General features: G+C 37.8%; 2 protein-coding genes across 8 annotated transcripts in view; one reads left to right on the forward strand and one right to left on the reverse strand.

Moving 5' to 3' along the window:
- Window positions 1–22,226, reverse strand: part of LOC139978978 (chromodomain-helicase-DNA-binding protein 1-like) — a 46,763-nt gene extending 24,537 nt beyond the window's left edge. For 5 of the 6 annotated variants that reach the window (XM_071989609.1, XM_071989612.1, XM_071989610.1 and 2 more), the window contains exons 1-24: window positions 21,764–22,226; window positions 21,161–21,255; window positions 18,824–19,247; window positions 18,493–18,573; window positions 16,919–17,022; window positions 14,267–14,394; window positions 13,479–13,596; window positions 13,025–13,152; window positions 12,334–12,556; window positions 10,026–10,126; window positions 8,949–9,139; window positions 8,487–8,611; window positions 7,050–7,266; window positions 6,483–6,575; window positions 5,935–6,125; window positions 5,483–5,671; window positions 4,609–4,750; window positions 3,538–3,690; window positions 3,311–3,382; window positions 2,979–3,128; window positions 1,754–1,902; window positions 925–1,015; window positions 620–712; window positions 107–268 (exon numbers count right to left, since the gene is read on the reverse strand). In XM_071989609.1, the coding sequence (XP_071845710.1) occupies window positions 107–268; window positions 620–712; window positions 925–1,015; window positions 1,754–1,902; window positions 2,979–3,128; window positions 3,311–3,382; window positions 3,538–3,690; window positions 4,609–4,750; window positions 5,483–5,671; window positions 5,935–6,125; window positions 6,483–6,575; window positions 7,050–7,266; window positions 8,487–8,611; window positions 8,949–9,139; window positions 10,026–10,126; window positions 12,334–12,556; window positions 13,025–13,152; window positions 13,479–13,596; window positions 14,267–14,394; window positions 16,919–17,022; window positions 18,493–18,573; window positions 18,824–19,247; window positions 21,161–21,255; window positions 21,764–21,775 (3,432 nt within the window). In that variant the 5' untranslated portion in view covers window positions 21,776–22,226. The remainder of the gene's footprint in view (window positions 1–106; window positions 269–619; window positions 713–924; window positions 1,016–1,753; window positions 1,903–2,978; window positions 3,129–3,310; window positions 3,383–3,537; window positions 3,691–4,608; window positions 4,751–5,482; window positions 5,672–5,934; window positions 6,126–6,482; window positions 6,576–7,049; window positions 7,267–8,486; window positions 8,612–8,948; window positions 9,140–10,025; window positions 10,127–12,333; window positions 12,557–13,024; window positions 13,153–13,478; window positions 13,597–14,266; window positions 14,395–16,918; window positions 17,023–18,492; window positions 18,574–18,823; window positions 19,248–21,160; window positions 21,256–21,763) is intronic. The other variant, XM_071989611.1, reaches the window with a different exon arrangement.
- Window positions 22,227–23,817: 1,591 nt separating this feature from the next.
- LOC139978430 (stimulated by retinoic acid gene 6 protein-like) overlaps window positions 23,818–26,524 on the forward strand; it is a 30,069-nt gene continuing 27,362 nt past the window's right edge. Inside the window, exons 1-3 of one of the 2 annotated variants that reach the window (XM_071988649.1) lie at window positions 23,818–24,373; window positions 24,626–24,714; window positions 26,216–26,307. In XM_071988649.1, the coding sequence (XP_071844750.1) occupies window positions 24,346–24,373; window positions 24,626–24,714; window positions 26,216–26,307 (209 nt within the window). In that variant the 5' untranslated portion in view covers window positions 23,818–24,345. The remainder of the gene's footprint in view (window positions 24,374–24,625; window positions 24,715–26,215; window positions 26,308–26,524) is intronic. The other variant, XM_071988648.1, reaches the window with a different exon arrangement.

Raw genomic sequence — 26,524 nt, forward strand, 5'->3', positions numbered from 1 at the left:
TGATTAGCTTCAATGTTGGTGACTCTGGCCTACCTGGCCTAGTTGTATTACCTGTGAAGTTTGTTTCAAAGCTAATAATCTGCTGGTATATGTTCCTTTAACTCACCCTGTTGACCTGTTTCCTTATCCTGGGAGGCAGATACAGCTCCAGCTGTTCTTTCTGTTTATCTTCCTCATCTAATTTATTTCTTGCATCTTCTGGGATGATTTCCTCCCAAGTTTTACCCTCATCTTGTAGGTCATCTTCCATTGTAGCAAAGCTAGCAACCTGATCAACAAAAACACATGGATAACAGTTCTACTGCAACGGTTACAATCTTAGCAGTTTAAAAGTTACCACTATATGCTGATTCTACCATAAAGATGTATATATGCTGATTCTACCATAAAGATGTATACTACTGTTATATGCTGATTCTACCATAAAGATGTATAATACAGTTATAGGCTGGTGATGTTCTATGAGTAGATGGGAGTAAATGCCGATACTATCATAGAGTTACCTAGTCATACTGGATTGGTAATTGAGATGTTTGATTAATATTCTGTAGCCCTTTCAATGCCAGGTATCTGAAGTTTCTTCTTTACTATATCACCGTAGACGGATGGACTGACCTACCTTAAACTGGGACAACAGTTCTTCACCTTTGCCCATGTGCTCTTCTGTTTCTGTTGTTTCAGCTCTTTCTAGGATGGTATCAATGTCCATTTCCTGAAAGAGAAAGATGTGTATAACTCACTTAGTATACATGAGAGCAGGCATATTGAAAAAGAAGACCCCACTTAGAGCATATCAGGTATACTAAACGAGACAGAAATCTCTTGATGCACCACCATATGTAATTATTTCATCAAAACACCAGATTACAGCACGACAAACTACTCTCACAGTACTACATTCATTATAAACCAATCAATACATACCTCATTGTCTTCATGATCAGAATCCTTGAACAGTTCTTCAGCACCAAATTTTAGGATTACTTTCAGTTCATCTGTATTAAACGGAGTGTTTCTGAAAGAGAAAAAGAATCTGGCGTGTTACAAGTTGTGACCGTTAAATGTCTAGAGGTCAATGAGAAAAAACCTTATCTTACTATTGAAGACAACTGTTTGTCATTATTTTCATTTAATTTTCATTTGCTGTTCTTGCAAACAGAGACTAGCACTTATCTCTAAGAGGGCAGAAAGAAGACCAAACTGTTTCTTGTAAGTTGTAGATTCTGCTCTTATTTTGTCATCAGTTTAGACGTACATTGTTTTGATTCATCCCAAACCGTAGATTTCACATTCTGTTGATTTAAAACAATTCTGCTTATTTCCAGGTTATTTTTAAGTCATCAAAACATTTAAATTCTTCTTATCCTCCTGTTTTGACATAGTTATTGTATCTTGGTCATCTTAGGCTGGTGAAATTAACCTTTGTCCTGATTACAATTCTCAAGCTTCATCAAAACAAGCAGACATTACATTTGCAAACACCTTGTATAATGACTTGAAATTAGAAATGTGACAGTTTGTACTTAAGTTCTTGTATAATTGCCTGAACTAAAATAACAAGTTATTTACTACAATAATTCATAAATAGAAGAGAAATAGTCTCCATAATGCAGACATAGGGATGGTTCCTTACTAGTCTCAAACCTGTAATTTTATATTGCTTATGAGCAGTTGGAATCACCAAAGGGTGCATTGCCTGGACAAGCAAAGTGCAGGGTGAGTGTTTGTGAGTGGGGGGGGGGGGGTCACTTACCCTACAGGATTAGATGACTTTGAGAGGACAGTCCTCCCGGTGGTATCCATCCTCTGGATAACCAGATGATCCAATACCATCTTCTTTTTTGCTCTCTCAATAATGTCTTCTTCTACACTACATTTAGTCACCAGTCTGTAAATATTCACCTGGAATCAAGCAGATTGGCTAAAATGTTACAAGTCATACATTAAATATACAACGACCTCTCATAAGCTACATGGTAGGTGTTGATGTAAAATATACACAACTGATTCAAGAATGGGTCTTGAGTTTAGGGCCAAGTTTCAAGGTTGTCATTCAGTTGATATGAAAGGAGCAACAATCATTTAAGTTGCCAGTATATCACAAATTGGGTCACACAAAACTACTAACAAAGGTTTAACATGGGTGATGTTGTTCTTATCATAACATCTTGTCCAGATGACAGAAGAGGTGAGATGTAACACTTGAACCACTATACACATCATTCAACAGAGATATCTACAATTAAGATAACATTAAGGCACAGTCGCATAGTACCTGTGAGCCATGCCTTTGTGCTAGATGACCTACAGTAACTTTGTTTACCATGCACAGTTCAGGGTATGATATGCTTATATTATGCTGCTCTACCTGATTCCTTTGTCCTATTCTGTGAGCCACGCCTGATATCAGCTGTGTTACTCCCAATGCTTGATGTTCATATTACATTGTGCTAGATGATCCTACAGCAACTTTGTTTACCATGCACAGTTAAGGGTATGATATGCTTATATTATGCTGCTCTACCTGATTCCTTTGTCCTATTCTGTGAGCCACGCCTGATATCAGAGCATGTTACTCCCAATGCTTGATGTTCATATTACATTGTGCTAGATGATCCTACAGTAACTTTGTTTACCATGCACAGTTAAGGGTATGATATGCTTATATTATGCTGCTCTACCTGATTCCTTTGTCCTATTCTGTGAGCCACGCCTGATATCAGCTGTGTTACTCCCAATGCTTGATGTTCATATTACATTGTGCTAGATGATCCTACAGTAACTTTGTTTACCATGCACAGTTAAGGGTATGATATGCTTATATTATGCTGCTCTACCTGATTCCTTTGTCCTATTCTGTGAGCCACGCCTGATATCAGCTGTGTTACTCCCAATGCTTGATGTTCATATTACATTGTGCTAGATGATCCTACAGTAACTTTGTTTACCATGCACAGTTAAATATTATGCTGCTCTACCTGATTCCTTTGTCCTATTCTGTGAGCTCTTGCCATGGCTTGTATGTCATTCTGAGGATTCCAGTCAGAGTCAAAGATAATAACTGTATCTGCAGTAGCTAGGTTCACACCCAATCCTCCAGCTCTTGTTGACAACAGGAAGCAGAAGTCCTAGTTAATAGAGAGGATAAAAGAACAATGTATTTACCATCCCTACAGTATGTCGTCTACAAATACATTTTGCTAAGAGTAAATAATGAGGTATATTTACAAACTTGATCTTTTTTCTTTATAACACACAAATTTTGCAGGATATTACATATCTGTAGAAGTATGGACCATTGTATATGTACCTGAGAACCTTCAGCGTTGAAGTGGTCCAGCGCTTGTTTTCTAAGTTCCCCTCGAATTGATCCATCCAGCCTCTATAGATGATAAAAGAAAAGGGAAAATGGGAATAACAAAATAGCAAACATATCCTCACTGAAAGATTAATTCAATTTCCAATCATGGAAATTACCAGCACACATTAACTACAGGACTTCAAATTTGCAGTTTCATAAATACTGATTTGACAAACCTGAAATGTGAAGTGTTTCTGCTCCAAATATTCTGAGAGGATGTCCAGCATCCGTACCATTTGGGAGAAGATGAGGACACGGTGGCCTCTCTCATTCAGACGAGTAAGAAGTTTGTCCAGCAGAACCATCTTGCCACTACCCCTGATGAGTTGCTAATCAGAGACAAACAAATTAAAATATCAGTGATACCATAGCTGTCTCTGACTGCTAATGTCTAGATTTCTAACACACTTACTTTTTTCCACAAAACTGACTTTATCAAAAGGAATGAGTAATTATGAAGAAACAATAAACATAACATACACATATAGTCTAATGACAATAAATGTTGAAATAACCTACTGGGTGACTTGAGACTCACTGGCAAGCATCAGACATATCACTCATCAAAAGTTCAGAATTACGTCCCATGGAAGTAATGTCATCATTTGCTTTTAGGAGTTCATGACAAGTTGAGATCATTCAGAACAAGTATACCTATGTTCTGAGGATCAGCATTAGATTAACAATTGTACAAAGAGAATAAACTAATAGTTGACTCAGACTGTGATGAAATCAATGATGGTTACGGCAGGACAGACAATATTTGACAAATAGCAGCTCCATACAATCACAGAAGCTCCAAACCTTCTAACTGTTCTGGATGCCATTGTGTTTGTGTTGGCAAAACACAAGAAATGCCATTATAGAAACCTTATACCTCATTTTGCCATTGGGTTCCTGCTATCCAATCTAAGGTCAATTAAATACTAGTTTTAAGACACCACCACAATGCTTTCTCATTTTTCCATTGGGCTCTTGTTATCCCATCTAAGGTCAAGTGAATACTAGTTTTAAGACACCACCACCATGCATTCTCATTTTGCCATTGGGTTCCTGCTATCCCATCTAAGGTCAAGTGAATACTAGTTTTAAGACACCACCACAATGAATTCTCATTTTGCCATGATTTCTCAATACAAATTATCATAAAGCAATCTTCAGCTTGTTTCTTCCAAAAAGATGCAGTCCAAATATTAATCAGAGTATTCAAATAAAAGGAACAGCTTGATCCATTAAGAAACACTCACCACTAATTCTGTATTGCGATCATCTGGTTTCACTAGCATGGGATGATTGCAACATTTCTTCAGCTCCACCACTATATTGATGAGACTAACATTACCTCTGTTTCCCTTGTTTAATGCTTTGAAGTTCTTTGTCAATATCCATCTATGGAAAGGATTAAACAGTGAGTACCCATGACACACAGGCCCAGATATCATCTGGAATTACCAATATCACTTCCATATCTAACTTTGGGAATAACATGGAAATTAATGTCACTCAAGGAGATTGTGAGGCATTTTGCAGCTGCTGAACCATTAAATACACATGGTTTCATTTAATAAATTATTGTAACTGATTAAACTTTAAAATATCCTCTCCTTTCTCTATTTGTTAAAATACGACATTTACATTTTTGTACCTTGGGAATGTAAAGTAGCAGTTAATATGATACACTGAGTAGAGTTTCATCAACATCACTGATGTAACAAAGCAGGTTTATAAACTGTTACAGAATTAATTTGGAAACTCAATCAGTGAAGTTAATGAATTCACTGGTAAGCCCAGTTTATATCCTCAGGCAAGAAGGAATAACACATTCCTGAACAAATCCAACTCAAGACGGAATAACACATTCCTGGACAAATCCAACTCAAGAGGGGATAGCACAGCCATGATCTTTTGACACATTCAATTGTACTCAATCTTAGTATACCAAAGGCATAAACAAGGTTCTTGTTCATTTTACCTGATTTCACTTTGCTAATATGAAGTTTGCCAGTATTAAGCTAATATGAACAATGAAAAGGCTTGCAAATAGCAGCTACTTCAGAACTCTTTTTAAATACATGAAGTAAACATTTATTTATAGTCTTTGGTTGATCAGAGATAACTTACTTGTAGTACTGTTTCTGTATTGAACTCATCTCCACTCTTAATATTCTCTCTACTTTGGCTGGTAAAGATTTTTCTACGTCTTTCTTGACTCTTCTCAGCAAGAAAGGTTCCAGCTCTTTGTGTAGCTGTGCATAACCATTCTTATCTGCATTAGAAAACTGCTCTTCAAACACATCCCATCCAGGAAAGCTACAATTCAAAGAGAAGAAAGACATCATGAGGTAACAAACATGGCACACCTAATCAACAGTGTTTGTTTTCACCCAGTATGGTACCCACCCACCTAGGACTCTTCCCAACCCACCTGCCCACCTAATCACCATACCCTTGGTTGAGTGCACCGTGGTGCACTCACAGCATTTGCAAGAAATAACCAAATCCTTGTTGTTTTTCCAGAGGATGAAAATGACATCTGTTTGGTACACCAGTATATCTAGTATAAATGGATTTACCTTTGTGGCATGATGAAGTGGAGGAGTGCCCAGAGATCCTTGAGGGAATTCTGCAGAGGTGTGCCAGTGATCAAAAGTCGATGGTATGTTTCAAAGTCCTTGAGGGTCTTGTAGAGTAAAGAGTCATCATTCTTCAACCGATGGGCCTCATCCACCATTAATGCTGCCCAGGATATGCTACCCAAGAACGACTGAAGAAAAGGTAAAGTCAGACATTGATAGACTATAGTATAGAAGAGCAGGTTCAGCCCTTTCCTTTAACACTTTTACTTTCTGAGCCACAGGAATTTGTGATGCCTGCGAATGGCTCAAGAAAAAAAGGGAAAATGCCCTTAAAGACATAACTCTTGCACTTTACATCTATAAGAATAAAGAAGACTTCAGAAAAATTTGATTCTCAACTAAGGGAGAACATTGACAGATTTTTCTCCAGCTTCTAAATAATCACTGACCAGATTTAATTACTGCCCCTTCTCTTCACAATAAGCGCCCCTGTTCCTCTCAACTGCACCCCAACTTCACTTCCTTATACTTCAGTAATAGCTCACCTTGTCTTTGAGGAGTATTTCATATGTTGTTAATATAGCGTTGAATTTCAGTTTATTTCGATTGCCGTTGTGACACCATTCATGTTCTCGGATCTGAAAATGAAAATTGAAACTCGTTTCTAAGAAAAATATCAATGAGGGAGTTTTGATTTATTTAAGGTACCAGAAATGGGAAAAAAAGGAAACTTAAACACTACACTCCCCCCCCCCCCCACTCTCCTGCCTTCCTTATAGCTGGAAAGGCAGGTGGATTTCATAAACCCTCAACTGGCTACAAATACTCTTAGTCTTAATAGACACAGTGCAGTATACTAGTATATTTTTCAGTCAACCCCCTATCAGACAGAATGTAAACAATGTGGAATGATTAATAATAATTTGGTCAGTCGTAAAGGTAATTGCCTACGCTATTACTCTCACAATGAAAAATCCTTGTACCAAGTTGTGGAGTGTGTGATATCATTGAATCCATCTATACAGTGATAATTAGCAGTACATGACACAAGGGCAGCTTTAGTTAATTTACAATCTGAAGACTGCATAGAGAGAGATTCAATGTAGACTTACAATGTTCCTGCTGTTAAGATCTCCAATGTAAACAACTACATTAATGTCCAGACTCCAAGTCTCAAACTCCCTCTGCCAGGAGGTCATGGTTGAGAGTGGAACAACCAATAGGAATGGCCCATAGAGTTGATGGGCGTTGTAGAGATATGAGAGGAAGGAGATAACCTGGATGGTTTTACCCAAACCCATTTCATCTGCTAAAATCACACTATTTTCTCTGTGAAATGAAAGAAGGCACAGAAACCAGTGTGAAGATGCTACAGGGGTACTTGTCATATCAAAGAAATTAAAACCGAGATGCAAGTAGTCAGCTGAGGAAGGTAACCGTTGAACACAAAAGTGATGCCTTGCCATGATTCATATCTAGAAACATGATAGTTTATCACTGCAGAAAGTATTAATTACATCTCTGTGAACACGATAATTTATCACTGCATCCAAGTTTACTTTGGAGTTTACAAGATTTACAGACTACAACTCCGGTTAACTTCAACTGACCTTCCACCTTCTCAAAAACAATATAGTTTTTATACTTGCAAGAATGACATACAATAATTATGTACTCTTTGAATTGTGTTTACGAGGCCTTCCTCTCTGATACAAAGGCTTGTAAAACAGCCTTAGAGTTGACTTTAATCAAATCATTATTCCAAATAATTTCATTCTTGAAATTGGTGAGTGTATTTCTTAAGGAGAGATGGGACCAGGCAATACATTACATTCTTAATGAAGTGGTTCTGAATATCGATTTCCTTACACTCCATATCACACTGAAGTAGAAAGGTCTCCTATACTTATTTACATATATTGTATATTTGCGCCTTATAAGAACTGTGTATTATTATTATTACTTATGCAAATACAGATCAAGACACAATATCCATGGACCATTAACATCTTTGTATACCGTTCACCCAGGTACATTAAGACTATGAATAAAGCTTGGGATCTGTGCAGCCCTTAGGGTATGCAAATATCTTCATGCTGCTTAACGGCCGATCATGTTCCATTTACATTCATTTTAAAGGTCCTTAAAGTCTAAATTTTCACTTACAACCTCATTTATTACTTAACTGCTGCTCCTTGAAACCACCAAATTTAATCTGCACAGAATGCATTAAATGAACACTAATAGGCTGTTTTTAAGACCAAATACAAGTGACTCCCAACCACTTTACAATGTATGAACTTAATATGCATTCATCCTCTCCATGTTCAAGTTGGCTCTAATGGTTAAGAGGCCAATAACGTGGGGTAAAAGCAAGGTTCCCACATTCAATTTATGGCTAGAACAACAAGGTTCAAACCAGTGGGGTTACAAGCCCATTCTAGCCATAACTTTCTTTGTTCTTTTCCATTGTCCCAAATTTACCAGTTTTCCATTATTTAATTACTTAATTAATTACTATTTACTTGGCAGGAGATAATGCTACTTACTTGCACCATGAGTGAGCCAACCAGTTAAGACCATCTAGCTGATAGTCTCGCAACCTCATCTCATCATTACCAATGTATGTAGGCTGTTCTTTAAGCGCCACAAACCGAGGTCTGACCTTGAATACCTGTAGTAAAACAACAAGATCCCCTCAATCTAATCATAATTATAATAATACAGCTAATTATAAGGTCTCAAAGCGTTATGGTAGTAACGTTTGGATTTAACACTAGAGACTATACTCATTATAAAACAAGATTATTGATAAAATATAAGCAGACCGATACACCAATGACTTGAATGATATGTCAAAAGGACAACATTTAAGAGTTTCTGCAGTAGTGATCTGTTTCTTCAATTTTATCAAAATATATTTGAAATAATTGATCTTCTCTCCTCTCTCCATCTTTAGGCAAACCAGAGGATGGGTTGGCTTTATCTGTTTATCTGAACCTATAACCAACCTTTGAACTTCTAGAAGGTATCTTCTGTGATTTATTTCTTTTGTGGTATGCATCGATGCACTCTTGAAACTTCCTGGAAATAAGTTCCCCATCCTCCCAGGTGCATTCAGAATATGGAAGCCCTTGCCACTTGCACAGGTAGTCAGGGTAACCTGAGGGGTAATCTCCTGGCTGTTTCTGGTTAGTATGAGCTAAAAAAGGGTGAGACCAACAAAGCATCAAGTACAGTAATCTTATATCTGACAAAGTATAATAAATCTTGCAATAACTTAAACTTTTGGTATTTTCATTAATGAGCCTTCCCACCGCAAATTTATCAATAAAATGCCTCTCATGGTTAAAACCTTTAATTGAAATGTAAACAATAATACAGTTTATTTGTTACATTGATTTGCCAAGCATACATATCACTCTTTATCACAATGGTGGTATCTGTTCTCTCTCTCTCTGGTCATATTCTAACAGTGAGATACAGTAGCTTGTAAGCACCAGATCATTAATCAATCTCTACCAAACTAGCGAGGATATACACATAATTATTGGATTGCAATCTTTTACATTGATTTGCCAAGCATACATATCACTCTTTATCACAATGGTGGTATCTGTTCTCTCTCTCTCTGGTCATATTCTAACAGTGAGATACAGTAGCTTGTAAGCACCAGATCATTTATCAATCTCTACTAAAGTAGCAAGGATATACACATAATTATTGGATTGCAATCTTTTACATTGATTTGCCAAGCATACATATCACTCTTTATCACAATGGTGGTATCTGTTCTCTCTCTCTCTGGTCATATTCTAACAGTGAGATACAGTAGCTTGTAAGCACCAGATCATTAATCAATCTCTACCAAACTAGCGAGGATATACACATAATTATTGGATTGCAATCTTTTACATTGATTTGCCAAGCATACATATCACTCTTTATCACAATGGTGGTATCTGTTCTCTCTCTCTCTGGTCATATTCTAACAGTGAGATACAGTAGCTTGTAAGCACCAGATCATTTATCAATCTCTACTAAACTAGCAAGGATATACACATAATTATTGGATTGCAATCTTTTACCTATTACTCTCTCCACCAGCTGGTACTGAGAGAAGAGCTGCATGGTCATCTCATGTTGACATTCATAGTATTCTACATCTTCAGGAGTTGCTTTCTCTTTCCTAAAGATAACGAAGAAAGATTAAACTTTTATCTGCTTTATGTACACCTTAGTAGAATCCATTCCCATTCCACCAATTCATATGCCACGGCCTGGAGAAGGGTTAAGGGACCCAGGGTTAAAATCTCACCAGTTTATGACCTGGAGAAGGGTTAAGGGGCCCAGGGTTAAAATCTCACCAGTTTATGACCTGGAGAAGGGTTAAGGGACCCAGGGTTAAATGTACCAGTTTTCGACCTGGTGAAGGGTTAAGGGGCCCAGGGTTAAAATCTCACCAGTTTATGACTTGGAGAAGGGTTAAGGGACCCAGGGTTAAAATCTCACCAGTTTATGACTTGGAGAAGGGTTAAGGGACCCAGGGTTAAATGTACCAGTTTTCGACCTGGTGAAGGGTTAAGGGGCCCAGGGTTAAAATCTCACCAGTTTATGACTTGGAGAAGGGTTAAGGGACCCAGGGTTAAAATCTCACCAGTTTATGACTTGGAGAAGGGTTAAGGGGCCCAGGGTTAAAATCTCACCAGTTTATGACCTGGAGAAGGGTTAAGGGGCCCAGGGTTAAAATCTCACCAGTTTATGACTTGGAGAAGGGTTAAGGGACCCAGGGTTAAAATCTCACCAGTTTATGACTTGGAGAAGGGTTAAGGGGCCCAGGGTTAAAATCTCACCAGTTTATGACTTGGAGAAGGGTTAAGGGACCCAGGGTTAAAATCTCACCAGTTTATGACTTGGAGAAGGGTTAAGGGACCCAGGGTTAAAATCTCACCAGTTTATGACTTGGAGAAGGGTTAAGGGACCCAGGGTTAAAATCTCACCAGTTTATGACTTGGAGAAGGGTTAAGGGACCCAGGGTTAAAATCTCACCAGTTTATGACTTGGAGAAGGGTTAAGGGACCCAGGGTTAAAATCTCACCAGTTTTCGACCTGGTGAAGGGTTAAGGGACCCAGGGTTAAAATCTCACCAGTTTATGACTTGGAGAAGGGTTAAGGGACCCAGGGTTAAAATCTCACCAGTTTATGACTTGGAGAAGGGTTAAGGGGCCCAGGGTTAAATGTACCAGTTTTCGACCTGGTGAAGGGTTAAGGGGCCCAGGGTTAAAATCTCACCAGTTTATGACCTGGAGAAGGGTTAAGGGACCCAGGGTTAAAATCTCACCAGTTTATGACTTGGAGAAGGGTTAAGGGGCCCAGGGTTAAATGTACCAGTTTTCGACCTGGTGAAGGGTTAAGGGGCCCAGGGTTAAAATCTCACCAGTTTATGACCTGGAGAAGGGTTAAGGGACCCAGGGTTAAAATCTCACCAGTTTATGACTTGGAGAAGGGTTAAGGGGCCCAGGGTTAAATGTACCAGTTTTCGACCTGGTGAAGGGTTAAGGGGCCCAGGGTTAAAATCTCACCAGTTTATGACTTGGAGAAGGGTTAAGGGACCCAGGGTTAAAATCTCACCAGTTTATGACTTGGAGAAGGGTTAAGGGGCCCAGGGTTAAATGTACCAGTTTTCGACCTGGTGAAGGGTTAAGGGGCCCAGGGTTAAAATCTCACCAGTTTATGACTTGGAGAAGGGTTAAGGGACCCAGGGTTAAAATCTCACCAGTTTATGACTTGGAGAAGGGTTAAGGGACCCAGGGTTAAATGTACCAGTTTATGACTTGGAGAAGGGTTAAGGGGCCCAGGGTTAAATGTACCAGTTTATGACTTGGAGAAGGGTTAAGGGGCCCAGGGTTAAAATGTACCAGTTTTCGACCTGGAGAAGGGTTAAGGGGCCCAGGGTTAAAATCTCACCAGTTTATGACCTGGAGAAGGGTTAAGGGGCCCAGGGTTAAAATCTCACCAGTTTATGACTTGGAGAAGGGTTAAGGGGCCCAGGGTTAAATGTACCAGTTTTTGACCTGGTGAAGGGTTAAGGGGCCCAGGGTTAAAATCTCACCAGTTTATGACCTGGAGAAGGGTTAAGGGGCCCAGGGTTAAAATCTCACCAGTTTATGACTTGGAGAAGGGTTAAGGGGCCCAGGGTTAAAATGTACCAGTTTTCGACCTGGAGAAGGGTTAAGCGGCCCAGGGTTAAATGTACCAGTTTTCGACCTGGTGAAGGGTTAAGGGGCCCAGGGTTAAAATCTCACCAGTTTATGACCTGGAGAAGGGTTAAGGGGCCCAGGGTTAACATTTTATCAGTTATAATGCAATAGTAGAGTCAAAATGCAATATTCTTACCATTGCTGAACTTCATCTTCTCGCTGGATGAAGTTCTCCAACTTTTTAAATCCCCTTGCCTTCTGCTCTTTTATGCTGTCTACAGATTCCCAGGTGTTATGGAGATGAGACCAATTCTTCCATTTGATGAGATAATGCATTTCAGTTTCTGTGTCGTCCTCTCCAAGTTCATTGGGATCGCCGTTGGCTTCTATGCAGTATATCGTTGTCATATTGCCTGTTACTGAAGATTCAGATAGACCATTGTGTTAATATCACAGACTTAAAACATATAACCTGGCACAGAGTAAGTTTCATAGATTAACTGAAACATAAATGACCAAGAGGGGACAATACATACAGAACATTCTGCAAAGACCTCTGAGATCAATGAAATATACAATAACACTTCTGGACAAACCTTGCTTTAGACCTTTGTACCTGTCTGTTATTGAGTCACACTATGCTTGTTGGCTGATGTGTCTACATAGTTATACCAAGTAACTTACAGGAATTACCTACTATTACTACTACAACGATGCCACCTGGTATAGCAGAATGCCTACAGAGAACCTTAGTACTTGCAGTATCTTATGGGATACAAAATTAAAATATGCTACACAACATGGGACTAACACTGCTTTACACCCCGACTTATGATCCGAGATGTTCACAATAAACACTGATATAGATATGTGAGATTGCTACTTACTGCCTCTCTTGCCGGTGAGTCGGCAGAGAACTTTCTCAATCATCTCAGTGCCATCATCTTCCTCTCTGATAGCTGTGCTCTCAATGATGTCATCTGAATCTGTTTCATCTGCACTCTCCTCTTTATAGCTGTGAATACAAACAACAATGCACAGCTTGCAGTGGACAGAATTGTGTGTAGTTTTACAACAAGTTGAAACTTCCTTGCTCCATAGTTCATGGTAAGAGATGATACAAACTGCTGTCATTGCTATGTACCTGGTTTATGTTTTTCTTTTTTGCTTTGAAATATATCGTCTCCAAGGACATAGCAGGTTGCCTAAAATTCAAATATATTCAAACAATGGATTAACTGTGCAGAGTGCATCTTTAGTATTACATCTTTAGTATTACATCTTTAGTATTACATCTTTAGTATTACATCTTTAGTATTATATATATGTGGCCTGGCCTACCTGATTGCTGTCTTAGATCTTGCTGATGATCTTTTCTCCTCCACGCTGCTGTCCGTGTCCTCAGAGCTATCGGTATCATTCTGTGACCGCACCATTGTAGGTGGCATTGATGGCTTAGCTGTAAATTAATCAAAGTCATCAAGTTAGGTGGAGCAACACAAGGGTAGACAAGGTCAAGCAGTACACTACCCATCATCTCCCTACTAACCAACAAACCAGCCCATTGTGTTCAATTGCTTTTAATTGTTCAGACACAACTACACAAGTACAGACACTATTAATACAATAGCTTTCCACATACTTGTATGCAATACAAATCATATGTCCAGACGAAAAGTCTTAAAGGAGTATATTCGTTTAGAACACAGGCTGATTGCAGGCCTTTGTAACTCGTTTGAACGAAAGCTGAGAACATTTTAACTATGCACAAGCAAACTATCAAATTTGATGAAGATCCTTGCTCTTCAAAGTATGTCACACATCAGTCTAGTTCCAGTTAATGAGGTTGGTTAATAACCCTCAACCAGTCATCTGTAACATCTTTCTACCTGCTCGTCTTCATACAGAAGTTCACAACAACTGTAGTTGATATTCATATAGGCTAAAAGTTGGCTTCACAAAAAAGACATTAATCATTTCAAGCCTTTTACTCCATTTTCTCTTGTCAGAACATCAGTCCGTCCAAAGTCGACAAAGATTTAGGTCAGTGAGCTCTGGATGGACTTACTGAGCTACTTGCATCACATTTAAACAGAACACATGCTCATAGTCCAGATAGATGGACTTACGCTGTTGCCTCCGTTGGACGGGCCTGCCTCTCCTTACTGGTTTCCGCCTTGGATTTGGTTCAAAGTCAGATTCACTGCTGCCTTCTTGATCTGAGCTGTCACTCAGCTTCTTGCTCCAGTTCTGAGACCTTCACATTATAAACAAAAGACCAGAACGCCAGTTGGATTTGTGATTCTTTGCGATACAAGTTTTGCTCAAAATTCCAAATAACTATCTCACTAATGTAGAGCAAGTGAGTTAAATTTGAACAAGATTTAAGTGAGAACCAGAAAAGATCGGAGATTATCAGTTCTTATGTGTAGCAATCCCTTGTGGGCATCAAACATTTAATCCACTGGTAAGGATTTTAGAGTATAGATAGCTTATTCCAAAATGTTTCAATATCCAGAAAGAATAGTCTTCCTATGTGAAATATAGATGTATGAATAAAAGGTCATTTTCTTTACCAATTTTAAGTTAGTAATTTAGCTCTGTCACCAACCATCCATTTCCTAATTTATCAATGAATGAGCTCTCTACATGACATGGTTAAGACACCAAAACGAAAATCATTTAGTATAAATCAGAGAAAATGGCCAATATTTTTCTTTTTCCACCAATTGAAATAGCCCGTTGATCCCTTGATGCTCCGAGGGTGAAAACTTATAAGGGCCTGCTTGAGTGTATATCAAGCAAGACTATCAATTCTTTGAAGCAGATTTCATTTCCTGGATGACTGTATGTTTTGTTGAAGACCTATAAAGCCCCTTCAACAAAACTAACTAACTAACTGAATTTGACCAAACTATGTTTACCAAAAGAATGTAGCATTGGAGAATTCACAGATAAATTGCAGCTTGTACAAACCAAGATGGATCTGCAGAGCATGTTTGAAGTTCAACAAAGATGTATTTTTTGCTTTATCGTGTTTACAAAGTTTTCAGACTTTGACTGCTGTTAACCCCAAACAACCATTTAACTTCACAGAAAACAATAGGATTCTTGTACTCAATAAGACGGATTCACATGCTAAGTATGAAGTTGAATCAAACCAGAGGGAAACCCCTCCCAGCGGTTACTTACATTTAAATACATTACATATGCAGCACAAGAGCAGTTTACAAGCTAAGCCTAGCTGATGTTCATACTGATGTACCTAAGCTGACCTTTGATCTCCACCTACAACAGCCAGGAGGATCTACTACATATGGGGAAGTCAAATCAGCATAAGTTTCACATCTTCATTGAGACCTGACCTTTAGAAATTCTGTAGGGTTTGACTTAGACGGCAAACCTTCAATGGGCTTCACCTTTACCAAATTGTGGAGCAATTTTACTTATCATTTCCGTTATCCAACATGCATATTTAATCTCATTTGAAGGTAAAGTTCTCATTATAAAGTACTTTTGATATTTTGAAATTTGGACCTCTGCTGACCCCAAATGACCTTTGACCACTACCCAAAATAATAGGGTTCTTGTACTTACTATAAGGAAGACACATGCCAAATATGAGCTGTGATGTAACCTATCTAAGGATATCATGTTAACAAGGCTGGTGTTCATAAGGCTTTTGAGTATGACCTTTGATGACCCCAAATGACCTTTAACCTCCACACAAACAACAAGGTTCTTTTACTCTGATAGGGAAGCTACATGCTTAATATGAGAGCCATTCAAGTTTCCTGTCAGGAGATATTATGTTTACAAGGAATTCAAGGTTTGACCCCTGATGACCTTACATGAACTCTGACTTACACAAGTTGTGCAAAACATTTACACTACATAAGGTTATCCTACTATGCATAAATGAGCTTCTTTGATGTTCAGGTTCTGGAGATATGTACACCATTTTTTAAACTTTCACATTTTGCCCTCTGCTGACCCCAAATGACCTATGACCTCCACCGAAAACAATCATGTTGTTGTACTAATTATGGGAAAGCCACATGCCACATATACGAACAGCAGAGGTTTCCTACCAGGAGTTATCATGTTTACGAGCTAGGCATCACATACATACACACGTCAACTTGACAGCATATAGGTTACTTGCCACATATGGCAAGTAACCAAAAACACTTCATAAGCATAGATAGATGTTTAAGTACTTCATCACATAAAATAAGAAAGGGGAAGTAGTTTACTGGTGCTGCAAGGGTAGGAATGGAGCAACTGTTCCATCCTCAACACATTCAGTTTGTACATTCTCACTATGGAATCGTATGACACCTGGACTTTTTACCGTTTCAAGGTGTTGTAACTACTGATGTACTAAACAAGCTCCATAGTTAATGTATGCCCTGTACAGTGTAATGAGACAAATTTAAGCACTAGTAAATCAACTATCATGTTGCTACTTTTGTGTTCTTGCTACATGATTTTTTTACTCATAAGGGGGTAACTTCTTGCCAGACATAGAACAGTTCTGAGATGAATGTAGCATATAGATTTATCTAGTCCATACTGGTTCTTCTCCTCAAAATGCAAATTACAAACTATTATCAGTGATACACATAGTGACTCAAAATAATTGTCTGGTCAAAGACAGGGACACCAAGAAACTAAACTATTAAACCCTCATAGCATCATTGAGACAGCAATGTTATTGGGGGAAACGGGAGGGGGGGAGGGGAATTGATGAGCACCTATAGGTTGGTATTAGAACTTACGGTCTCCTTCCTGTCGGGCCTCGGCTCTTTGACATCTTGTTACTTGATGTACTGTTCTTCCTCTTTCTGCCTTCTTTTTGTGGTTGATCATTTTCCTCTCCCGGCTATCAAATTGAAAATAAACAAAATTAACAATAAAATGAAGCGCCATCTTGCTTGGAAGTGTTTGTTACATTCAAGAAAAGGACTAGGCATATGTTCATACACTCAGTATTGTTACTAAGGTTTAAAGATGTTTGCATCCACTCAGCAAAACTTGCATCCCTACAGTCCTTCTTTAAAACATGCACTTTAAAATACCTGTAGAGAAACAATCAATACTTAGCTATAATGACCCCTGACAACACATTGGCTTGTGCACAACATAAGCCTATAGTGTTAGGTCTATAATATGCACGAAAGAAAAATCATATGATGAAACTTGCATATAACTAAAATACAACAAACTGACTGTCAATTCCGAAGCGGGAAATTGCTTACTAGAATATGCTGGCCTAGACATCACGCATGCATACTACTGTATGGTATACAACTCCCTTACATAGCAGTGAATATGTTATAGGCTATGAATACGCTGTGATGACGGACGGAAATCAATGTAAAGTAAACCAGTGCCTAGAGAAAAAATGCAATAAAATACTGCACTTTTCACTGATTTTATTGAGCCCCTAAAATTTTGTAGAAAATATTACTTGAAGATCTCAATGACACAAGAACATGACCGGGTCTACTATTTGCTCACAACTTTTATAAACCCCTTTTATTCATAAGGTTTATTTCAAAGTTGGACAATGTTTTCCTTTTCACCAACCACTATTGGCAAGTCAGCCCAACCCTGGCCAGTTCCAACCCCTTTCCCACTGTACAGTATGTACAGTAAATAACTCTTTACGCGATGTCGACTCGATTAAAAAAACTCAAGCTTCAATGACCACTTTTGACGATGTATGAACATTGCACAACTAAAAAATAACTGGAGCATGTGGTTAAAGGGAACGCGACAAAGTTTGCAACCAAGAAATATGAATGTACAATTTAATAAGTTTGTGTCCACCGGACGCAAGCAATTTGAAGATTTTGTGTCTGTAGCTAAACATTCCATCCCGGACGCAGAATCCTGTGTTCGTAACAATGCTGTACACTGCTGCTGCTGATGTTATTCACGATGGGTTGTTAGTTTAGACAGCAATGTGTCCTTGACAAACTAACAATGTCCTATGTACTCAACTGCATTTGCATTACATCTCCAACACAACAGCATCTTTGCAATTTCCTTCTGGAAGGAACTGAGTTTAAACCAAAGAGGTTGCTAGATATGATCAATTCTCACATGTATTTGAGCTTTCTTTTTAGGCAGGACAAATTTGTATGGAATTTTCCTATTTCTCCTTCTCTGAGACAAAATTCAGTCAACTCAGACGATCTGATGACCATTAAAAATTTGCCCTATCAGTGATTGTTACACTTAAGAACAATCCTAGTCAACTACAATACACAACTATTAAAAGTTAAAACAGTAATTTAAATCTGACTTGACTTTGGCTAGTGAACCTCACAGACGAAAAACAACTTACAGCAGCTGTGAACCGTTCAACTTCCTTTCTAGATCTGCTTGACCTCCTTACTCCATAAAGATCTGGAAAATCCTCCCAATACTGTAAATAAAGACAATTGAAAGAAAAGTGAACATCCTGCTCTACTTTCAGCTTATTTCATATTGTGTACACATGTTCTTATTGACTCTAGATCAAGACTTGAATTACGGATTGAGAGGGACAAGGAGGGGGGGGGGGGGCAACTTAGAAATTGCCTTGGATTATCATCGAAATGGTAAGACACCACAGCAATTTTCAAAGAAAAAGAATGACTATCTACATAGCTAGTTAAATTTGCTGATCACTTTACCCCTTTCAAGTCTCGCAGACTTTCTTTCCTAGTGAAATTTTTGTTGGTCTTCTTTTTATTTTGGTTCTTTTTCACTGGTGGATCATCATCACTATCTTCATCGTTGTTGTCATCATCGTCATCGTCATCATCATCGTCATTCTTGAAGGCATCATCATCGTCATCCTCGTCTTCATCTGCTTCTTCTTCACCTTCGTTCTCCTTGTTTCCATCTTCATCATCATCTGAATCTTTCCTGTAGTCAACAGAAGCATCCGAATGAGCTTCATCTTCCTTCTCTTCCTCCGAATGTGAACCTCGATTTGATTGGTTTTCATCTGCCCAATCCCTATGCGGCTCTTCTTCCGAGTGCTCCCCATTTCCAGAATGACTTGCCTCTTCATGTGATTCCTGTTGCTGTTCAGATGCTGAGCTCTCATTCCCACTACGGTCAAAAAATAAATCTATTAACAATTAATGAATCTCTATTTGAAACTGCTGAGTACCACAGTAGTCACTTTGTGATGTACAGTAAGAAAATGTTACTAATTTGCAGATAGCAAAGGGTCAAGTACTGTACTGTACGCTCTTTGCACAGTTCTGTAATAGTACACATACATCTGCAAGTACATTACAGATCTCAAGGAGCTCTGTATTCAGTATGACAATCAAAAACAACTGTGAACGGTGATTTCAAGGGTGGTCAGTTTCTTCCTGAGCTACAGTACTACTGCACTGTGTTACGAGAATAATGTTTAATGCATACAATTCACATAAAAAAATAAAATAGTAAAAAACATTAATAAATAAATGGGAAAGTAACAGACCAAGAAAACTAATATTCAGACAAGCAAAACCGATTCAATGTTATTTTATCCATTCTCAATGGATTCTTCCACTGGTAAAAAGCACTGGTTATGCAGCAGCCTAAGTGCTATATATTTGCAATGCAATGTTGCACTGATTCTACATTAAACAAAATCAGTTCATGCTAGTGCAGAAATGACTCACTCCACACATTGCAACATTGTATGTGGAAACACCACCCATGACAGTTGATTATATTCTTGACAAAATCAACCCAGTAACTGCCCTACTATAGTACCATAGAGCAGGCTATACCCATACAAGGATGTTAGGAACAGTAAAAGCCTTGGGTACAGTTAAGTGTGTAACATGTGTACAAACTCCATGGGCCCCATTGTAAAATAATGGAGACTATTGTTAAATTTGGAGTTAGCCAACATATTTGGAAGATGCAAAGAGATATCTTGGGCACATTTTTCAACCTGTCTTATAGCATTAGTCACAAAGAATACCCGCCTAGATTGTATGTACATATTTTGTACATGATATAAAGAAGATGCTAAAAAATAACAAAGCATTCCCAAAAACATGAAAACCTACATTTACAAAACATGAATAGACTTGTTTGAAATACTGAAGAAAAAATTGTAATATTAGTAACTTATGTGACTACATCTCCTTTGATGAATCTGTTAGGCTGTTTCAGATGTTCACTGTTCCTATTGCTCTAATAGAAAGTTCACTTTTGCAATTGACCATCAAAAATATAAATGCTATACAAAAACCTAACCTATCAAACTCGTAACTTCACAAAGTGAGCAACTATTTCACTTCAATACAATTCATGGACCCATTTTAAGGTGCAATGAACATATCAGAGATTAAAAATCAAACAATTATGAGACTCCCTGTTTAATAGTGAGATACAACCGCCTTACAACCTATAGTCTTTCTAATGTACACTGAACTATGCTCAGTTCTTAAAACCTCCCGGCATGTTTTGGTCAACACAGGCTTAAATATTCACAATAGTCTTATTCCTTGTGTTAAAACGGGAAAAAGAGTTCTTGATTCTCAGGTTATGTAGAAAAAGATCTACAAACATTATTTCTTTACAAATTCCAATAGAAGTTAGCACTACCATTGAATTGGTGGTATTGAGTTATGTATGATACATATGGTTTCCAATGCTTCTTTCCTGCAAGGGATTTTTTATTTACTCAAATGTTTCTAATCTACTGTAGCTTTAAACTAGTTCAGTTGCACAGAGAGGTTATAAAGATCACATACATTTAGCATTAAATCTGATTTGTTAAGTAATTGACTTGATCTTCCCAATGCAATCAAGCAAAGTCTTACCAACTCAATATTGACATCAATATTATCCAATCAGCAAAACAAATTGGAGGATACCTTATTTCTTTGAAGTTATTTTAACTGATAGTCTGTACCTACAATTCCTAGAGAGTACAATGGCAAAAACAGTCCAACTAATTGGAGTCTAGGGGCCTAGCCTATATCACTATCAGTGACAACAAGCAGAATTCTGACCTTGTGTTTTCTTCTACTTCTGATGAGTTGCTTGCAACTTCATTATGGTCATCAACAGGTGATGAGGGTTCCTCATCTTTTGATTCACTATCCATCTAAGAAGAAACAGTACATTTGTGAAACTTACAGGTAATCACTGAGATCATTTTGGGCCCACTACACAGGTGCAGTGAGGTTATATTTCACAAAATGATACTCTACAGCAGCCTTACGTAAGGACCTGTAGACACGAAAACAAAATATTACTTTTCTTAGCTGATACCCCATTCACTTTGTAAAGAATGATCTTGTAAAGATGTACAAGGACTAAACATTATGCAGAGCTCCTGAAGCTCCACTTGATGCTAAACCAGTTGTGATATTGCAAGTTTTAATAAATGACATAAATAGTCAAGACAGGTAGAAAATCAAACAATTTATTAGTCAATACCATGGTAAACAGCAATGTTTTTAAGTGCCTTTAGCCTACTGCCAAGTTGTACTGTAACATACCAGACTATCAGAACGTATATTGATGTAAATTTACCAAAATGTTACTCTAAAATGTAGAATATGCCATAAAACATTCAAAATTGATAAAAACGATACAAAAAATTTACTTACTCGTTCCATCATGACAAAATTGTTAATATGAAATCAAGGGATCAAGAGATGGTAAAATCTTAATATTTCGAGTCAGTTTTGTTCCAGGATTTGACAAAAATGGGAATCTCTCTGAAACTCTGCAATTTGAGCAAAATATTTGTAAATACTGGCAAGAGTCAGAACCACCCTTGAAAATAAACATGGCTACCAAGTACCAACTGTCAAATGCGTAAGCAATGCATGTACAGATGAGACTATAGGCGGTTGCAAGGATGTCGCCGACCCTCCTCCACTGCAGCAACCCTCCTTCCTCTCAGGAGGTGGCATCAAAAACTTCGTGAGAATATCCTGATATGAATGCAAATCCTGGTTAGAGAAAAAATTGTTTACAATTGCCAAGGAGACATTATATCCTTCCCTCTAGCTCAGCGATACATGTTCCTAACAAGCAATTTTTCCGCAACATATGTCGCCATGCATTGTGGGAAGGGTCAGAGTACAACGCGCTTAGAACTTGACAGTTTAAACGATCAACATTTTTTGGGGATTGAAATACTCAACTTGTACAACTAATTCGATATTTTCTTGATAAGCTATGTTTTTGAATATTATATATTTAAAAATTTCACACCCACAAATCATTGAATATATATGGTCCTTCAAGTAAAAATTCAAAAGAAATATTTGAGGCCGTAAGTGAAAGAGTCTCTATTATTGGGCGATACCAAACAGCCGACGTGACCTCCTTACTTTTGAAACTTGCTGACCATATTAGCATATTTCTAGCTAGATTAAACGTCGATTTTGTACCACAGAACTGTGATTCTACCTTATGTACGGTGACTTCAACGCACAATCATGCACACCCTGTACACCCTAAAAAAAATTGGCTAACGCTAGTTAAGGCCCCCAGCCCCCCTTTTTTTCATTATTTTTATTTTCGGTAAGGGGCTTAGATGCAAAATGATTATATCTTTTCCTTTATTTTACTATACATTTGTGTACTTCATAGGCTACAATTAACCAATCTGCATGTGTGCTTTATAAAATGTTAGCCATTTCAAGTGGAGGAACTTTTACCCGCCCTTTCTTCCCGACAGCCTGGACGAATCATTGTCCCGATGAAATAGTCCATGTTCCCTACAGTGGAGGCGCCAGAACTTGCAGAGAAGGGGGAGAGTATGTGGGGCAAGCTATAGAGGTAAGATAAACTTATACAGGGAATATTTAGGGGAAGGGAACATACGCGTATCCCTCCCCCAACATACACACGCTCTATCGGTTCCCCAAATTTTCGTTTATAAGAAGAATTACTTTTTGCATGAAATTAAAGTTGTGACAGAACTTAAATTGTATAAAACCAGGAGAGCAAATTGACCAGTTTTCAAGAAGGATGTAACCGTGCCCGAGCAACGTTAAATAAATTAACATATAGCATGCACTCATAGATACGCACAATTCCTTCTCCCTCGTAGTGACCCCCATTCGAATATGCGGGCGGGGTGATCATTGTAATTTGAAGAATATGCATTGAATTTATGGTTCGAAGTTTGCTGCTATAAATGGTGCATGCGTTCAGGTGGAATCTCAACACGCATCATGAACACTATATAAAACGAAGAAGTGGTATTCGGACAATCTAACGCATGAATGGTTACGAAATTCATCTTGCGATCCATAATTTACCGTCCGCAGACCGCATCACAGAAACGACAAAAAATAGTGGGAACCAAAGTACCAATAAAAGACCACAATATACTGAAGACCTTTATTCGGTGAATCATTTTTTCAGTTGTTAAGATTGGACAAGGTTCCACTGAGGGCCACATCTAGTGCCAGTGGACCGCAGTAATGTTGCTCGGGCGCATTTTGTACCCCTGTGGTCTAAAGCGTCCCGTCATCAATGATATATTTGATATATCTTTTGAGTTTCGAGCTAACCAATCCTGCGTGACAATGATTATCTTCAAATTATTTCCATGCAGTCATGTCTGTTCATCGGTTTAGGAACACATGGAATCACTCATAGCCTGTTGTGCAGTGCTCGTGACGCCTTGCCTGAAAGTGGAGGACGCCACACATAATTTATACCACTCTTTACAACAGTCGGCTCACTGTAGCATATTCCATATACTTGCACCATGACTTACACACTAAATCGTCAGAGTAATGTGGTCACTTAGTCCTTGTAAAAGTTTTCACTAGCTAAACCCTACCCATCACTGGATAGCTGAAAAATTATGTGCTACAGAAGCTTTTCGCTACTTTTCCCCAGTGAGAACACTCGGATTGATGTAGACTCTATTAGAGTATACCTGCATACATATCCTCTCTAGCTAGAGAAGTAAACACAGTGAGTCATACATGCATCGAGCTGTCTGCCGGGAGAGCCACCAGTTGTATTTTGACTGTGATGTACCAAGTCAGTGTTACACTAACTCTTTGGCGAACAAAACGTTACTAAGTAGTCTCTGTGTCGAGTTTTAGGTATATGGAGGATTGATCAGTTTTTGAGTTGGCTTCAGTGGCGCTAGCGTGTCCAAACTCTTTCGCTGGAAACCAGGTTGTCTTACTCTTAGCTGAGCACGTCCTCTCTTGTTATGGCTACCGATGTTACTTCCACTTGGGGTGCGTTATCTTGAATTTGTCGACATGGATAACTGAAATCATGTAGGCCTAGGCCTAAAACATGTACACCTATGACGGGAGAACATGAATGTAGGCATACTGTCGGCTATTGCTAAGTACAATATATCATTGTATTGTCAATAGATAACAGTAACACTACAATAAAGACATTACATCTGTAGGTTTCTGTTTTGATGTAATATGCATTGACTTATCTGTCAATTTATTGTTATTTGTTTTTACTTGAAACAGAGGAACCATCTACAACCTCTGTGCCAAACAACAATTGTGTTGGATCCATTCTTTGGGTGAATTTTATCCATTACTCAGTAATACCAGCTGTGAGTAATATACTTTTTGTAACTTTTAAAGATGACTGGAAGCAACAAATCTTTACATGTTGTTGGCCATTAAAAGACACTGGTATGAGTTGAGGTTGTATTTCTATTTTAATTTTTGAGGAATGAACCTTAAACAACTGAAGTGTATTAATTAAAGTACAGTTTGCATTTCACAGTCTTAAAGAGTGACCCTTAGGTCAGTTCAGATAGAACACAAAACCATATTGAAAAATGTGAGACAGTTTTTATAGCCTCATATGACATATTTTTAATGTTACAAATTTTGTCAAGGACAAATTATGGTGAATGTTAACCAAGGGTGTTCTGTTGTTTATATGAAGTTGAAAGATATGAAAAGATCATGTTAAGGTTAAGTTATTAGACTTTATGAAACAATGGACTAACATTAACATTAATACATTTAGGCCTATTGAGTCTTTTGTCAATTTAATTTTAAGGGAGCATTTCAAAAGAATTAGCATATTTTAAAGGTGAATACCCTGAATATAGGAACAGCTATAGAATAGCACTTAAGTATTTCTTTTCCATTTCCTTTTAATACATGTATATCAACACTAAACTTCTGCCTGTATTTATCCTTTTACTCTGTAGATTCTCTCCTCTGCATAAAATGTCAGAATGAAGTAGATAGCTTGAAAGTATCTTTTCTTTAAGTTTAATTGCTAGAAGAGTATTAATTATTTAAGTGTATGCACCATAGTGCAGTTTGCCAACACTTAAATTCATCCAGCCAACTTCCTCAACCACTAACTGTAATTAAAGACTTCTAGTTGCTAGTCACTCATCTCCATTCCAAAATTTAAAGCTTGTTAACATGCTAAGTGTAACTTAAGAAGTACATGATGAATGAACTTGATACTTTGTATGTGGATTAAGTGTGAGTAGAAGAAACCTGTTGAAAATCATTCAAGGTCAATAGAGTTCAATGCCTGATACTGTACCTTGTAAACATGATAAAACAAGAAGGAGAACTTGGTTGAGCTTTATATCAGGTACATGTTAATCTTCCTCATTGTCTGTTGTGGTAACAAAAGATCATTTGAGGTCAGCAGAGGTCAAAGTCTGAAAAACTTGTTAACATGATAACTCCAAAATTGAAGCTTGGATGAAGTTCATAAGTTGGTGAAGTTGGTTCCACGGTCTTCCGCCTTTACTGTACATTATCTCTGTCTGCTATTCTAGAGGGGTTCTTTTAAATTTATTTTTTGTATAGCTATTTCCCAAGATGGTATCACTTTAAGTGTTTCTCAGACAATAAAAACAGTACTTGTAAGTGGATTTTATAAAGATGTTTCGTATCCAGGTGAATAAAGTTTTATTGATTTTATGAAAATGTCACTCAGAAAGGAAGCTCAAACATAGTGTATCTTCCTAAAATTCCTTTATTGTGCAGAACATATTCCTAATAATCATCACACAGTTTACAGTAATAATATGTTTTGTTGGATTTTAGAGTTTTCTGTTTACTTTCACTCTATAGATCACAATCATTGTGTTGCTGAGTTTCTTGGAGAAGAGGAAAGACGAACGTATGAAAAGTTTCTTTGGTTTACGTCACTTTGCATTTATTTAGTGAGTTACAGTTTAGCATTTTACATAATATTCTAATAAAACAATGAACACTGATTAAACTTACAGTACAGCTACCACTAGCTCATCTCTTAAACAACTATGATAGCTATTTAAAATTAAACAGGTATTTACTGTAGGGTATTAGAACAATGATGTTTTAATGAACAAACTTTTCATCAGAGAGATAAGAACATATTTAGAAGGTGCAAAGTGCCTT

Source organism: Apostichopus japonicus, chromosome 13, assembly GCF_037975245.1.
Source record: "Apostichopus japonicus isolate 1M-3 chromosome 13, ASM3797524v1, whole genome shotgun sequence".
Lineage (NCBI taxonomy): Eukaryota > Metazoa > Echinodermata > Holothuroidea > Aspidochirotida > Stichopodidae > Apostichopus > Apostichopus japonicus.